Source organism: Myotis myotis, unplaced genomic scaffold (assembly GCF_014108235.1).
Source record: "Myotis myotis isolate mMyoMyo1 unplaced genomic scaffold, mMyoMyo1.p scaffold_m19_p_17, whole genome shotgun sequence".
NCBI lineage: Eukaryota > Metazoa > Chordata > Mammalia > Chiroptera > Vespertilionidae > Myotis > Myotis myotis.
This window is the reverse complement of record NW_023416321.1, coordinates 28,125,805-28,139,818: the sequence shown is the minus strand read 5'-3', so window position 1 is coordinate 28,139,818 and position 14,014 is coordinate 28,125,805. Positions and strand designations below refer to the sequence as shown.

Sequence of the window (14,014 nt, the reverse complement as noted above, 5' to 3'; positions counted from 1 at the left end):
GGCATCTATCAGGCTCTAAGTAAATTTTAATCTCCACACATCCCAATTTCTGGGAAACATTATACCTAAGATACTTATAATTGAGGGTGATGAGTCAGTGTAACATCACCCTCCTATACTGAGGTGAATGTCTCCATTATATTCTACTTGCTTTCTCTTAGAGAAGAGAGATCAGAAATCTGGAGAGACATACTTACATCACCGACTCCATTTCCAAACACTGATATTGAGAATATAACACAATTATCCTGTGAATAAAATCAATATTCTATTTCTTAATGCTGCTAAATATATCTCCCAAACCAATCATGTATTGCATTAGCAAACTCTCAGAGAATATTGGAACCAGAATGGGTCTTTGAAAAATGTCACTCAACATCCTGATTTTATAAGTGGGGAAATCAAGACACTTAGATACTAAGTGACTTGCCTAAGATTTCATGGAATAGTCAAGCCAGCGTGCACTTGCTGATATTCCTTGCTGGTTCCATGACCAAAGGAGGAAGAAGATTGGTAATGACAAAAGCAAAGTTCAGGGATGGAGACTGGGGTGTGCACCCACTGACTCCCTGCTCAAGGGAATTCAGCAGAAAACAAGAACTTACACAATAAGAACTGACTGGCTCCCACAGCAGAGGGTATTCCCTTGACCAAACAATATACCACAGGACTCTGTCAAATGCAAGTTTTCTCTCTTAGAGAAATTAAAATTAAATGCTATAACCAAACAAGGCTTGTATATATTTTTGTAGCAGAGAAATTGATGTCATAAAGTGGGGTATTAAGATGTGCTTGATATTAGAACATCTGGCCTCTAGAATTATAGATATACTAGAAGCCCGGTGCATGAAAATTCATGCACTGGAGGGGGGTCCCTCAGCCCGGCCTGCCCCCTCTCACAGTCCAGGAGCCCTCAGGGGCAGAAGGCGACACAGTGATCAGGAGAAGGCGACGCTCCCATCACACCTCTGCTGCTGCCACTGCCGGCAGTGCAAGCCTCGACTGGCCCTGGTTACCTGAGCCTCGGGCAGCCCTGCACGGCTGGGCAGCCACCATCCAAGGCTTGCCTGCGCCTTGGGCCAGCCCTGCATGGGCCCGGCCTTGCCACACACCTGGGGGTGGGCCCAGCCTTGCTGCACGCCTGCCACCCCAGCAGGGCTGAGAGGACTGGGCACTGTCATCTTGTGGCTGTGGGCGCCACCATCTTTGAGGCCATGGCAGTCAATTAGCATATTCTCTCCTATGGGCTGTGAGCACCGCCATCTTTGCTATGGCATGATGGTCAATTAGCATATTCCCTATATATATATATCTTTATATGTAAGACAAATGTGTGTTGTTTTGAGCCCCTATTTGTGTTCATTTGTACAGCAACCACAGGAAACCAATGGAATGATTTTACATAGCTCTCAACTGGGATGTATTGAAGGATGCTGGAGGATAGGTAAGCTTGGCTATCGGACCTTCTTCCCTTTAGAGGAAGAGTGAGTGGGGGTTGGGGTGGTCACATAGTGAATATCTGAGGGGAGAGAACCTATGTCCTGTGCTTCACTTGATACCACGGTCAACAGAACCTGTGGGTCAAAGATGGAGGGAACAGGGCGGGAAGCAAACCCTGAGGCTGAGTCAGAGGCCAAAAGGCAAGGTCACTAAACACAAGGACGTGGGCCCTAGTGGGGAGACACATGAGAAGCTAGATTCTAGGGCCAGAGGGTAAAAGAGCCGGGGAGAGGAGGGCAGGGGGAAAAGTTGGAAGAGCAATTTGGGGTGACATCTGGATGGGCCCCTGAGTGCTGCTGTCCACAGGAGTCTCTATATACCCTGTCCTGCCCACTTGACTGAATGGTTTCTGCATCTCAACAATGGACTACAGCACCACTCTTTAACACAGCGGTTCTCAACCTGCAGGTCGCGACCCCTTTGGGGGTCGAATGACCCTTTCACAGGGGTCACCTAAGACCATCGGAAAACACACATATAATTACATATTGTTTCCAGTAGCAAAATTACAGTGATGAAGTAGCAACGAAAATAATTTTATGGCTGGGGGTCACCACAACATGAGGAAGTGTATTAAAGGGTCGCGGCATTGGGAAGGTTGAGAACCACTGCTCTAACACATTGAAAGAAGCCCGGGAGTCATGTATTAAATCCCCCCTTCTCCCTCACCCTCTACATCTGTTGTAAATCTGAGAAAAGTGGCCGAGAAATCTGAGGTGGGGTGGGGGAAGCCGCTATGGTTTTCTCTTGAGGATATTCTTCATCTAAAGGCAGCACAAGCAGCATCCCACCCAAAGAACATTATTACCTACTTCTCAATTTGAAGACATTAGGCTAGAACCATGGTCAGCAAACTGCGGCTCGCGAGCCACATGTGGCTCTTTGGCCCCTTGAGCGTAGCTCTTCCTAAGCCTTAGGAGGACCCTAATTAAGTTAATAACAATGTACCTACCTATATAGTTTAAAAAATTTGGCTCTCGAAAGAAATTCCAATTGTCGTACAGTTGATATTTGGCTCTGTTGACTAATGAGTTTGCCGACCACTGGGCTAGAACAATGTCTACTCATATTGGAAGGTCACAATGGTGTACACACCTCCATCTGAGAGGGGGTGGGATTTAGGAAACGCCGGGATTTCAACCCTGTGAGTAGGTCACATTTTGCAGATGTAAATGAGGTCCCCAAAGGTGACGCTGAGTTGATCAAAAGAGAGATTACTCTGGGTAGGCCTAACTTTAAAAAGAGAAACAAGGCCTTCCCAGAAAGGAAGGGAAAGATTTGAGGCAGGACACTTTGCTGTTGGCCTTGAAGAAACCATCAGCCATGGTGTGAACTACCCATGGAGAATGGACAGCTTGTAGGGCCTAGGGCCACTGTCCTATAACCCCCAAAGAATTGAATCCTGTTAAGGACCAGCAAAAGCTCGGCCCCAGATGAGAATACAGCTGCACTGACACCGTTGGCAGCACTGTGAGTCCCTGAGCAGAGGACCAGTGAAGCCAGTAGGAATGGTTGGACTTCCTGACCCAGGAAACTGTGGGGCAATCAATGTGTGTCGATTTCAGCCATTAAATCTGTGGCCACTTGTTATACAGCAATAGAGAAGTAATATTTAGTTTTCTAACTAGTAGGCACCATTTACTATGTGGAGGAATGAGAGTCATGCATGACCCCAGGCCAGCCATCCTAGACAGCAAGCATCCCCTACTGGGAGAACTGCTGGGAGAAAGGCGAGCTCTTGTTTGTCTTACCAGTGTCTAATATAAGCCTTTCTTAAGCAAAGAAAATTGGCCACTTTGAACAACACAGGTAATTAGGCATTACTGCTAAACCACAGGTGGCTGCCAACAGGTGTAATTATCCTCATCTTCTAACAATCTTAAGCTTTTAAAGCTGCCCAACAAGGAAGGGTTGGAAATTGCATGTTGAACGAGCTGATTAGCCTGGGCCAACCATTCCTACTCGATTTTAAAGAACACACCAGAGGATGGCGCCATTGAGTCAAAGCACCCTTCTGCCATCCTGGTCAGAAATGAAGCTATGAATTCCTCTATTCATCATTCAGACAGTTAGAAACTCAGTGTCATGATCCCATGGTGTTTGTCATATCTCCGAGGAAGAGTAAATTTCTTAGAACTGTTTTATTGTCCTCCCATTATTCCTAGGATCTCTATGCGGACACTTGAACTGTGGCCATCTCTTTTTGAAATCCTAGCTCCTAGCATAGTGCCTCCACTAAAGGGAATGCCCAATCTCCCTACTGTTTTGGATAAGTGAAATGTGAATAGATAGTATTTGGCACACATTTTTCTGAAATGTGTTAAATGTGTGTGTATATTTATGCTAAATTATAAATGTGTTATGTACATGTGTGAGAAAGAGATATATACTTTAAATGCTATTAAACAAATCCCACAATTAACCCATTTTTGTTTCTGTTTTTTGTTTTGTTTTGTTTTGTTTTGTTTTGTTTCACAGTCTTGGTATAGGTGCTTACCATCTGTTGCCTGGATGATTAAAAAAAAAAATAAACGAAAAAAAAAAAACAGGAAAAGAAAAAAACCCAAAAACCTCATGATGCCCCACACTGGGGATGGAGCCCAAAAGCTGAGCATGTGCCATGACCAGAATCGAACCATCACTTCCTGGTTCATAGGTCAACACTCAACCACTTCACCATGCCGGTTGGGTCAATACCTCTATTTTTAATGGGATTGTATCTTAGCTCTTGTAATTGGAACACAGAGAGTTTCATGGTCTGGCCTGTAAGGACTTTGCTGGCCTTCTCACACATCCGGCTCCACTGTGTACGCTGCCCTTTAGATACTCAGAAGTACCCACCATCCCTCAAGTGCATTATCAATCTTCTTTGCCAGTGCTGTTCACTCTGACATTCCCTACCCTCTCCTCCTTCTCCACTTGGAATAATCCTAAACGCCGTCAGGACCCAGTTCCAGCTTCCTTCCTCCCACAGTGTCCTGAGAAACCTGAACCTGGAAGAGTGCATTGGGTTGCAAGTGACAGAAAGCCTGATTCAAAGTGGCTCCAACAATAAGAGGTTTGTTTTCTCACTTAAGAAAATCAATGCTGAGGCAATGCCGTGGTTAACTCAATGCTCAACGGGCCATAAAAGACGCGGGTTCTTTCCAACTTTCTGTTCTGCCATCACTACTGTGGCTTTTGTCCCCAAGTTTGATCAGCAGGCTTTCCCTCACAAGCCATGGACAGCACTGTTGATCATATGTTCATGTCACAAGTGAGAAAAGGGACGCGAAGAGAAGCTTGGTAACTTGCTTAGCTCTGCACCGCGAATGTAGTGAACTCTACAGAAGAACAGGGGAAGATGACATCACATCGATCATGTGGATGAGCCAGGTGACCTGGGGCACTGCTCTTTCCACTTGCCACCAATTACAAAGACCCCAACTGACACTTGAGGTCATCTGTTCTCAGTGCCTGAGCGAGGACACGGTGGCTCCTCTTGAAAGCTTTCTTTTTTACCCTCTCATATATAAGCAAGTTAAAATACTTTGAAATATCTCACCTGCCTTCCCTTCCAGCCTTCTCTTGAACATTCTTGCTCTTCCCCTTGCTTCTCTCCCCACTAAAGTCTTCATTAATGCCCCAGAGGGATGGGGACCACGACTAGAATAAGAGGAGTGGGGAAAGGCAGGGACCCTCCACCTTGCTTCTAAAGTCACAGTACTTTACTGCCTCCAGCCCGTCTCCAGTTCCCTCCCCTGACACTGACAGCATCTTCTTTGCCTGTTATTTTTAGCTGGTGCTTGGCCCAATCTGCTAAGTGCTGACCACGGATGCTCCTGGAGTGACACCAATGACAGCATGCATCCCAGCAGGCCACATGGCCATGGCCATCCTCTCCAGACTCCCTGTTTCACTAATGTTAAGAAACGGCTCTCTCTCACTTCACCAAATTCCAGCAGACACAGCTTCAACCCTCAGTCCTCCGTCACCCTCTCCTTGACAGAGCCACCTGCAGGTGGAAGGACCTTGGGATGGAGGCTCAGGTGGAAAAAGGCGGTCCTGGTTAAACTGCCACTCGCTCCATACCCTTTCTCCTGATGGGGTATTCATCTAACGCGTAAGTCAGAGTATGCTGCCTTTGCAATACAGCCCATGCCATGTAGCAAATGCAAAACTCTGGGAATAATACCGTATTTCATTCAAATTCTGTTCTTATAAATGAGAGTAAATGTTTTACCTGGAACAAAGCTTCCCTGGACCACCTCCTTGTACGCCCACCAGCCTTCATGGATTTTTGGTGAATTCTGTTGAGCTAAAGGAAAAACAAGAGAGAGTAAGATAATAGCAGAGAAGTTCTGTGTCCTGGCTGTCAAAGCAAGAAGTGTGAATATACATAAAATAATACTTTTCTCCCCAAAAGTCCTACTAACAAATTCAACAGCAACTCTCTCCCTCCTGTTCAATTAGATCATTATCCTGTAAATATGTTGTCATGGAGTATTATATAAAGCACTCAAGATATTTCTATTTAATAGAAATAGAGTATAATTATATATTTAAGCCTATTTGAATTCCCCTGTCATTCATCTCTACCTCCGACTCACCCCTTTTCTTCTTCTGTTCCCTTCACACACACACACACACACACACACACACACACCCTCTGCTGGAATTGAGAGGAGGCTGATTCCATCCACAAGCCAGGCAAAAATCCTGTATATGCACAGAACTCTTAGGAATCGAGAGGTAGGGAGTTTGATGAAAGAGCTAAAATAGAAGTAGGAAGGGTGCAATCAGCCAGCTCTCCTCAGTTCCAAGAAGAATGAAGATAAGAATGTAAATAATCATGGTGAGGGCTTTGGACATCATAGGGAGAAAGAGCAGAAATCCCAAGAAACTGGAACATCTCACAGGGATCTGTGAGCTCATACTGACATGGCCTCAGAATAATCTGACATTTATGACAGTTGATGGGTGAACTGGGGCTATACCATTTCATATGGGGGATACACCCCAAAGTATGGTGACACATACACTTGTGCTGAACCCTTCACCAATTAAACCGAACTCACATTTCAGCTCTTAGTCCCATTGGAGGAAAACAATGTAATTTCAGATCATAATTATAATTTGTCTAGTATGTAGTAAATGTTAAAACTCTGCTTGAATGTCCTTTCTTTAAACCTTGTTCTTTTTTCAGTCTCCTTGTTCAGACTCCTCATTCAGGGTCAGAGAAAACATACAAAACAATGGGTCTGAAAGCAATGCTTTGTATAGTGAGAGGATCTGCTGAGTTCCTTTAGCTTCCATATGAGCTGCAATTGCTTAGCCCCAAGTATCTTCCCTTGTACAGAGGAGATACTTTTTTCTGCCTATGACAATAAGACCCCGGAGGCTTGCAGCTCTGTCATGAAGGCGGGTTTATGACATAGGACAAGTAAAAGAGAAGCCCACTTCTCCTGGAGCTGACAGTGGGGATAGGAGATTTTAGAAACAAATGGAAGAGGAACAAATATCCTATTTAAGGCTCTGGAAAAGACATCCCATTTCAAGGTGCATCAAAGTAGAGTGAATTTGCCAGTACTTTGACTTCCCACGTGGCATGGATGGAGGCCAGATGTTCCCATAGCCCTTGAGGAAGATCCTGCAGGCAGCTGAGTTGAAAGCCAGTGCATCTGTTCTGGGGCAGAAGACAAAGGGAGAAGTGACTTCAAGCAAAGGCTGGAGGGATTCTGCCCAGCCAGGGAGCCAAGAAAAAGAGTCCACAGAGACTCGAGGTATCAGCAGCACCAGGGAAAGACGAGGAGATGTGAAGGCAGCCAAGGAGACCATTCAGTATGACCAAGCCGAGATACCAGATCAAGAGTAATATGCTTGCAAAGTTCACCAAGTAGGTGGGCAAAGGACATTTCTCTACAGTTCAGAATGATTTTGATTCTCCCACTGACCTTGCCACTGCATATAATTCACCCTCCTATTCCTTCCCGACACACTGGGAGGTCCTCATAGGAGCTAGAGGGGAATCTCAAGGGCTAAGAAATCTGTGAGATCAGGTGTCCCCTAATGCATTCAAACACAGTGGCCCTGTTTTGAAACAAGCACCCTGTAATACACACCTGGATGATAATTAAATTCATAGACAGTACATCCTAATTGGGGGGAGGGGGGAGAACTGATATTTCAGCATAGCTCTGCTGGACATGGAGCATGTCCCAGGCCTGGAAAAGATACACATGTCTGAAAGCTCAAAAGCACTGAACTGTGGACATCACCTAATGGCTTTGCATCAGAGATTAGTCAGGATGGATTTCCTTATCAAAAAGGAACTTCTGAATTTCATCACAAATCACCAAAGTTTACCCCATCAGGATCTTTGCCTGTCATTTGAACAACTGAAACCATAAACAGCCTACTCTTGCATTCTCAGAGCCAGCTGTTGGAGAAGCTACATTCTCTTGCATACATTTAATCATTCCAAGAAAAGATAGATCTACAAAGCACTCAAAAATTGTTGTTTTACATTAATTTTTTTAGCCAAGTAGTTTTATTTAAGATTTTTAACTGATTTTTTAAAGAGAGAGGAAGGGAGAGGGAGAGAGAGTAAAACTTTGGTCAGCTGACGCCTGCACCCCCCGCCCCCGCCCCCGCAAGGAATTGAGCATGCAAACCAGGCATGTGCCCTACCTGGAAATCGAGCCATCAACCCTCTGGTGCACTGGGTGATGCCCAACCAATTGAGACCCATCAGCTAGGGCTAGCAAGTAGTTTCGCAAAAATTGTTGTTACAGTATTTACACATATTCATTTCGAAAACTAAACACAGTGCTTTAGTTGTAAAATATAAAGGAGAACTAAAGGAACTGTAATCGATGATACGTGTTTCAATATGTAAATGCTTTAGCATGAGGCACTAGAAGAGAAATGGCAAACTATCGTCAGCTGGCCAAAGATGTCCCACTAATTGTTTTTGATCTGCTCAGGCGCTGAGAATGGCTTTATATTTTTAAATAGTTGAGGAAAAAAAAATCAAAGAATAATAATTCTTGTGACATGTAAAAATCATACTAAACGCAAATTTTAGTGTCCATAAATCAAATTTTATCGACACACAGACATGCCCATCTACACTAATAAGAGAAACATGGTAATTGGCGTACGACCGCTACCCTTCCCATTGGCTAATCAGCAAGATATGCAAATTAACTGACAGCCAAGATGCCGACCGGCAGCCAGGCAGCTTAAACTGAACATGAGGCTTGCTTGCTTCAGTGACGGCGGACTCCAACGTTACCCGCCTGCCGTTGCAGGCCTCTGAGCAGGCAGTTTGAAACATAGTAACATATAGAAGCTAAAAAAACTCCAGAAACCTGCTTTTAGCGAGCCAGGATCTCAGAGCTGGAGTTGATACAGAGTTTTGATTGTAGAACACAAACAAGTCTGGGCCCGAGGGTTTCTGCTTTCCCAGCAGCAGAGGCCGCAGAGCTGGAGCCACAGCTAAAGCTGGCCCAGAATAAAAAAGAAAAAAAAAGAAAAAAAGGAGCGGTTGGGAGCTTCAGTCACCCCTAGCCTGAAAACAGCCCTCAGCCCCTCACCCAGACTGGCCAGGCACCCCAGTGGGGACCCCCACCCTGATCCAGGACACCCTTCAGGGCAAACCAGCCGGCCCCACCCATGCACCAGGCGTCTACCCTATATAGTAAAAGGGTAATATGCCTCCCAGCACTGGGATCAGCGGAGACGAGAGGCCTCCTGGCACCAGGATCAGCGGAGCCACGAGGCCTCCCGGCACTGGGATCAGGATGACAGGGGGCAGTGCCCAAACCCCCTGATCGGCCCTGATCTGTGTGTGACAGGGTGCGGCACCCCAACCCCCCGCCCCCCACGGGCCCTGCTCTGTGTGTGACGGGGTAGAGCCATAACCTCCCCATCAGCCCTGCCCTGAGTGTGAGAGTGGCGGCACCCCAACCCCCTGATTGGCCCTGCTCTGTGGTTGATAGAGAGCGGCGCTCCAACCCGCTGATCTGCCCTGCTCTGTGTGTGACAGGGGACGGTGCCACAACTCCCCTATCGGCCCTACTCTGTGAGTGACAGGGGGAGCTCCTCAACCCCCTGATGGGCCCTACTCTGTGCGTGACAGGGGGGAGCTCCCCAACCCCCTGATGGGCCCTGCTCTGTGCATGACAGGGTACAGAGCCCCAACCCCCCTGATGGGCCCTGCTCTGTGCGTGACGGGGTGGCGCCGCAACCTCCCCATCGACCCTGTGAGTGACAGGGGGCAGCGCCCCAACCCCCTGATTGGCCCTGCTCTGTGCGTGACGGGGTGGCGCCACAACCTCCCCATCGACCCTGCCTTGAGTGTGACAGGGGGCAGTGCCCCAACCCCCCAATCGGCCCTACCCTGAGGGTGGCATTGCAACCTCCCAATCACCCTGCTCTGTGCATGACAGGTGGCGGCGCCCCAACTCCCCAATTGGCCTTGCTCTGAGCCCGACCAGGGGCTGCACCTAGGGATTGGGCCTGCCCTCTGCCACCTGGGAGCAGGCCTAAGCCAGCAGGTCGTTATCTCCCGAGGGGTCCCAGACTGCAAGAGGGCACAGGCCGGGCTGAGGGGCCCCCCTCCCCCCCCCGAGTGCACAAATTTTTGTGCACCGGGCCTCTAGTTTATTTATATAATGTCCATGGCTGCTTTCCCACTACAACAAAGTTGAATGGTTGCAACAGAGACCATTTGGCCACAATGTCTAATGTCTAAAATATTTCCTACATGGGTCTTTACTGAAAAGTTTGACTGCTAACTTACACACGTAATTTCAAATATATATATATGTATATTTATATATTATATATAAATATATATACTTATATATATATTTAACATAATGCTTTAACTATGATATAAAGGATAAATGCAGAGATAAATTACAATAAAATATGTATTTCAATTTGTAAATACTTGGGTATGATGGGAGATAAATGAAGCAGTTGGATGTTTGGTTGAAACAGGTGAGAATAATGAGGTTGTATTGCACTGGAGATTCCAGGACCCACAAACAGCACTCTCTCAGTGGTGTGATTTTCCAAAATAGTGAACCAACTCTTGGCAAAGTTTGGAACAAGATGCAATACCACCCTCCCTTGATTTACATGGTTTTTGCATTGCCGAAGAACTGGTATAGCAAAGCTATGTAAGAGATGCTTCATGTTCAGATGCAAAATGAAGTGCAACTGTAGGCTCAGATAGAGAATATAGTTTTCACTCACTTGAATGTTGGTGGGGACATGGGACAATTGATCATTGCTTGGAACTGTCAACTGTACTGCGGAGTATAGTCTCTGTGACCCCTGGGTTGGAGCTACTTGGATCCTCTTTCATTGAAACAATTTCAAGTTGCCTCACCCATTTCCAAATATTCCTCTGGGAACAGTGGCACCCCTCTTGACAATCACTGACCTACAGGGGCTATATATAGCACTATTTCTACATGCTAAATGAGATAGAGTTAAACACTAATCAGAAGATAATGTTTTAACTAAATGGATAAAAGACACATCTTTCCCTATGTATCTGAACTGCAGTGCCGTGTGCACCCCACTACATATTCAAAAATTTTTTTTCTACTTTTTCCTGCCCTTTGACTGTATCCTAAAGAAGCTGTCCTTTCCACCAAAGGTTAAAGCAATGAGGAAAAAGCAAAAGCAAGGGGAGGGTAAAGGGGGGATAAATGATGACTGAAGGAGGCTTGACTCTGGTGGTGAACACTCAATACAATATACAGGTGATGGATTACAGCGTTGTACCCCTGAAACCTATGTAATTTTATTAACCAATGCCACCCCAATAAATTCAATAAAATGGAATAAATAAATACTTTGAATAAATGGGGAAAAAAAGAAAAAGCAAAGATGCTTGCTCTTAAGATGGCATAAAAGGGAAAGCTAATTCTAATGCAACTAAGATGACTAAATTTTCAGATTTTAAGATACATTCATATTCTCTCTCCCGTGTGTGTGTGTGTGTGTGTGTGTGTGTGTGTGTGTGTGTGTGCGCGCGCGCGCGCGCGCATGCACGCGCGTTTGCTTACGCACACAGACAGACTGACAGGCACACACACACCCCTATAAGGAAGCGTCCACTTAAGAGACATCATTTAAAAGGAAGAAAATGAAGTCATTGGATCATTAAGAGGATGGCAAGTAACAAAAGTATCCCCCAAAACCTCTGTCCCATCCAGAAAGTTGCAGAATACTTTGTTCCATTCACCTCCAATCATCGCCTCTTCAGCTACCATTGAGAAGTGGGCTGATGTAAGGCATTAGCAGGCGGCTGGACAGTCAGACCATCTGAATCAAGTGTGTGAGGATGATAGAACTGCAGTTTTCCTTAGCCTCCTTCAACATGCATTGTGAGGGACCCAACTTCATCTCCCCAAATCAGTCAACCCGAGCAGGGTCCAATGTCTATCATTACAACATATGCTCACTGCAGCCTTGAGTTGAAGAAAATAAAGGCGTTTTATGTAATATGTTTTCCAAGGCCCAGTCTAGCTTTATACTCTTCAATCAGTTGAAGGGCAGAACAGCACACAGAAAAGGTGCCTCCTTTCAGGTTCTGCGATGTGCTGGGAGCAGCTTGTTTGAGACAGAGCACCAAAAAAGAGCTGGATTTCCACTTTAATTCATGGCCAGGCCCTCACGAGTCATCTTGTTTACATCTAACTTGCAGCGAGTGGGGAGCTGCTTGAGAATTCCTCTAAGCAAACAGGTGAACAGGAAATAGCCTTAGCTTCCGCGGGGCTCTCTGCTTCTCTTTGCTTAATGGACTGGGATTTCTTCACTTCACATGCAGCCAGCCCCTGGGGAACCTCTATGTGTCTAATCAAAGACATTTTGCTGCCAATAAAAGTTGTCATCACTGCCAGATGAGGCGATGCACATGGCAAGGGCCCCTCTCCTGATAGTAAAGAAAACCCATTTCCATTTAATTCTCCTTCTCATTGGAGCAATTTGAGAACTTGTGAGCTTTGAAAGGAAACTCAGAATATCAGGATTTTGAAAGAGATACAGAATTTGTTGCTCCAGTCTCTTCCTGTGCAGTTGAGGAAACTGAAGCACAGAGAAGGAAGCCACTTAAAAAAGTATGGGGTATTAGGAGTCAGCAAACTTCTACTGTAAATGGCCAGATAGTTAATGTTGTAGGCTTTGAAGCCTACACTGTCCCTGTCCTGCCTACTCTGCAAATACAGCACAAAAGTAGCCATATGCAATACATAAATGGATGAGTGTGGCTGTATGCCAATAAAACTTTATTCATAAAAACAGACAGAGGACTGGATTTGGCCTGTGAGCCACCGTTTTCTGACTCTTCTCTTAGAGCAAGGGGATTTTTGTCATCTAATTCTGCTTCTTACTCAAACATTTAGATGTAAGCTACTTTAGAGAAAATAAAAAAGAATGGAACTACATGAGTTTCCAATGACATGTAAATGGCATCTGATCAGTAAACACTGTAGAAGGTATGTGCAATATGAAATCTTTTCCAGACTTCCTGAAATTAGTCACTAGAGTCTACATAAAATTCAATAGGTCTCCTCATCCCCCATTTCCATTGGGCTAAACCACCAAAGTTGGAGGGGTCTCATGCAAACTTTGCCCACAATCCCATGCTGGGCTTTTCAAACTAACCATTAGGGACCTGACCTATTGCTGGAAGCCCTTTTATTCCTCCCACAAGTCCATAAAGCACATTTCTGGATGACTCCTGGGAATCTCACCTGTTTACATGGATAAAATAATTATATTTTCACCTGCCAATTCTTTCACATTGTTTTGAGATAAACATGTACAACTCTCCTCTATTTATATATATTTTTCTATCCCTATCACGAGCTGCAAGATGGAGTTAGCTAACAATTAACTTAGGTACGAAGAAAACACAACTGTGAAACATCTGCACGTGGACATTACAGTGATCTCTTGACCTGGGAAAGAACAAAACTCAACTGAGCGCGCCCTGGTGTGGGAGGGAAGAAAATGGTGCACAAGGGAACAGAAGAGCCCTTGTGAAGGGACCAATAGGGGGAGGGGCATTGCTTAATAAAAGCCCACCTTTAGTCCAAACACACCAAACTGTAAGCATACACATTGCAAAACGAGCTTCCAAGCCTGGCTCCGTACAATCATACCTGTGCCAGGTGGTTTCCCAGAAGGAACGATGGAGCCAAATATATGGGGGGAGAGGCATTTAGAGCACATGTGGTTACTTGGGTCTAACGTGACAGTAGGAGCCATGAGCAGTTGCTTCCCTACGAAACTGCATTTCTCACTGAAGAGGTAACTCAGGAAGGAGCACTGAGATGTTGCAAGGTGAAAAAGTCCTGCTTGCATGGGATACGGGATGCAAAGTATCATATCCCCTATCCCAAGGACTTCACTGTTTTCCCTTTAAAGGCCAATTCTGCCCCCTCCATGGGAAGCAGGAACATTGAGAAGAGCACGGCTCACCGCAGGGAACGTGAATGACCCCCGAGTG

At 45.6% G+C, this 14,014-nt stretch overlaps 1 protein-coding gene across 1 annotated transcript in view; it reads right to left on the bottom strand.

Annotated features, from left to right (window-relative positions):
* Positions 1–14,014, bottom strand: part of CA10 (carbonic anhydrase 10) — a 373,963-nt gene that overhangs the window by 293,744 nt on the left and 66,205 nt on the right. Inside the window, exon 2 of the mRNA XM_036342054.1 lies at positions 5,723–5,797. Within this exon, the coding sequence (XP_036197947.1) occupies positions 5,723–5,797 (75 nt within the window). The remainder of the gene's footprint in view (positions 1–5,722; positions 5,798–14,014) is intronic.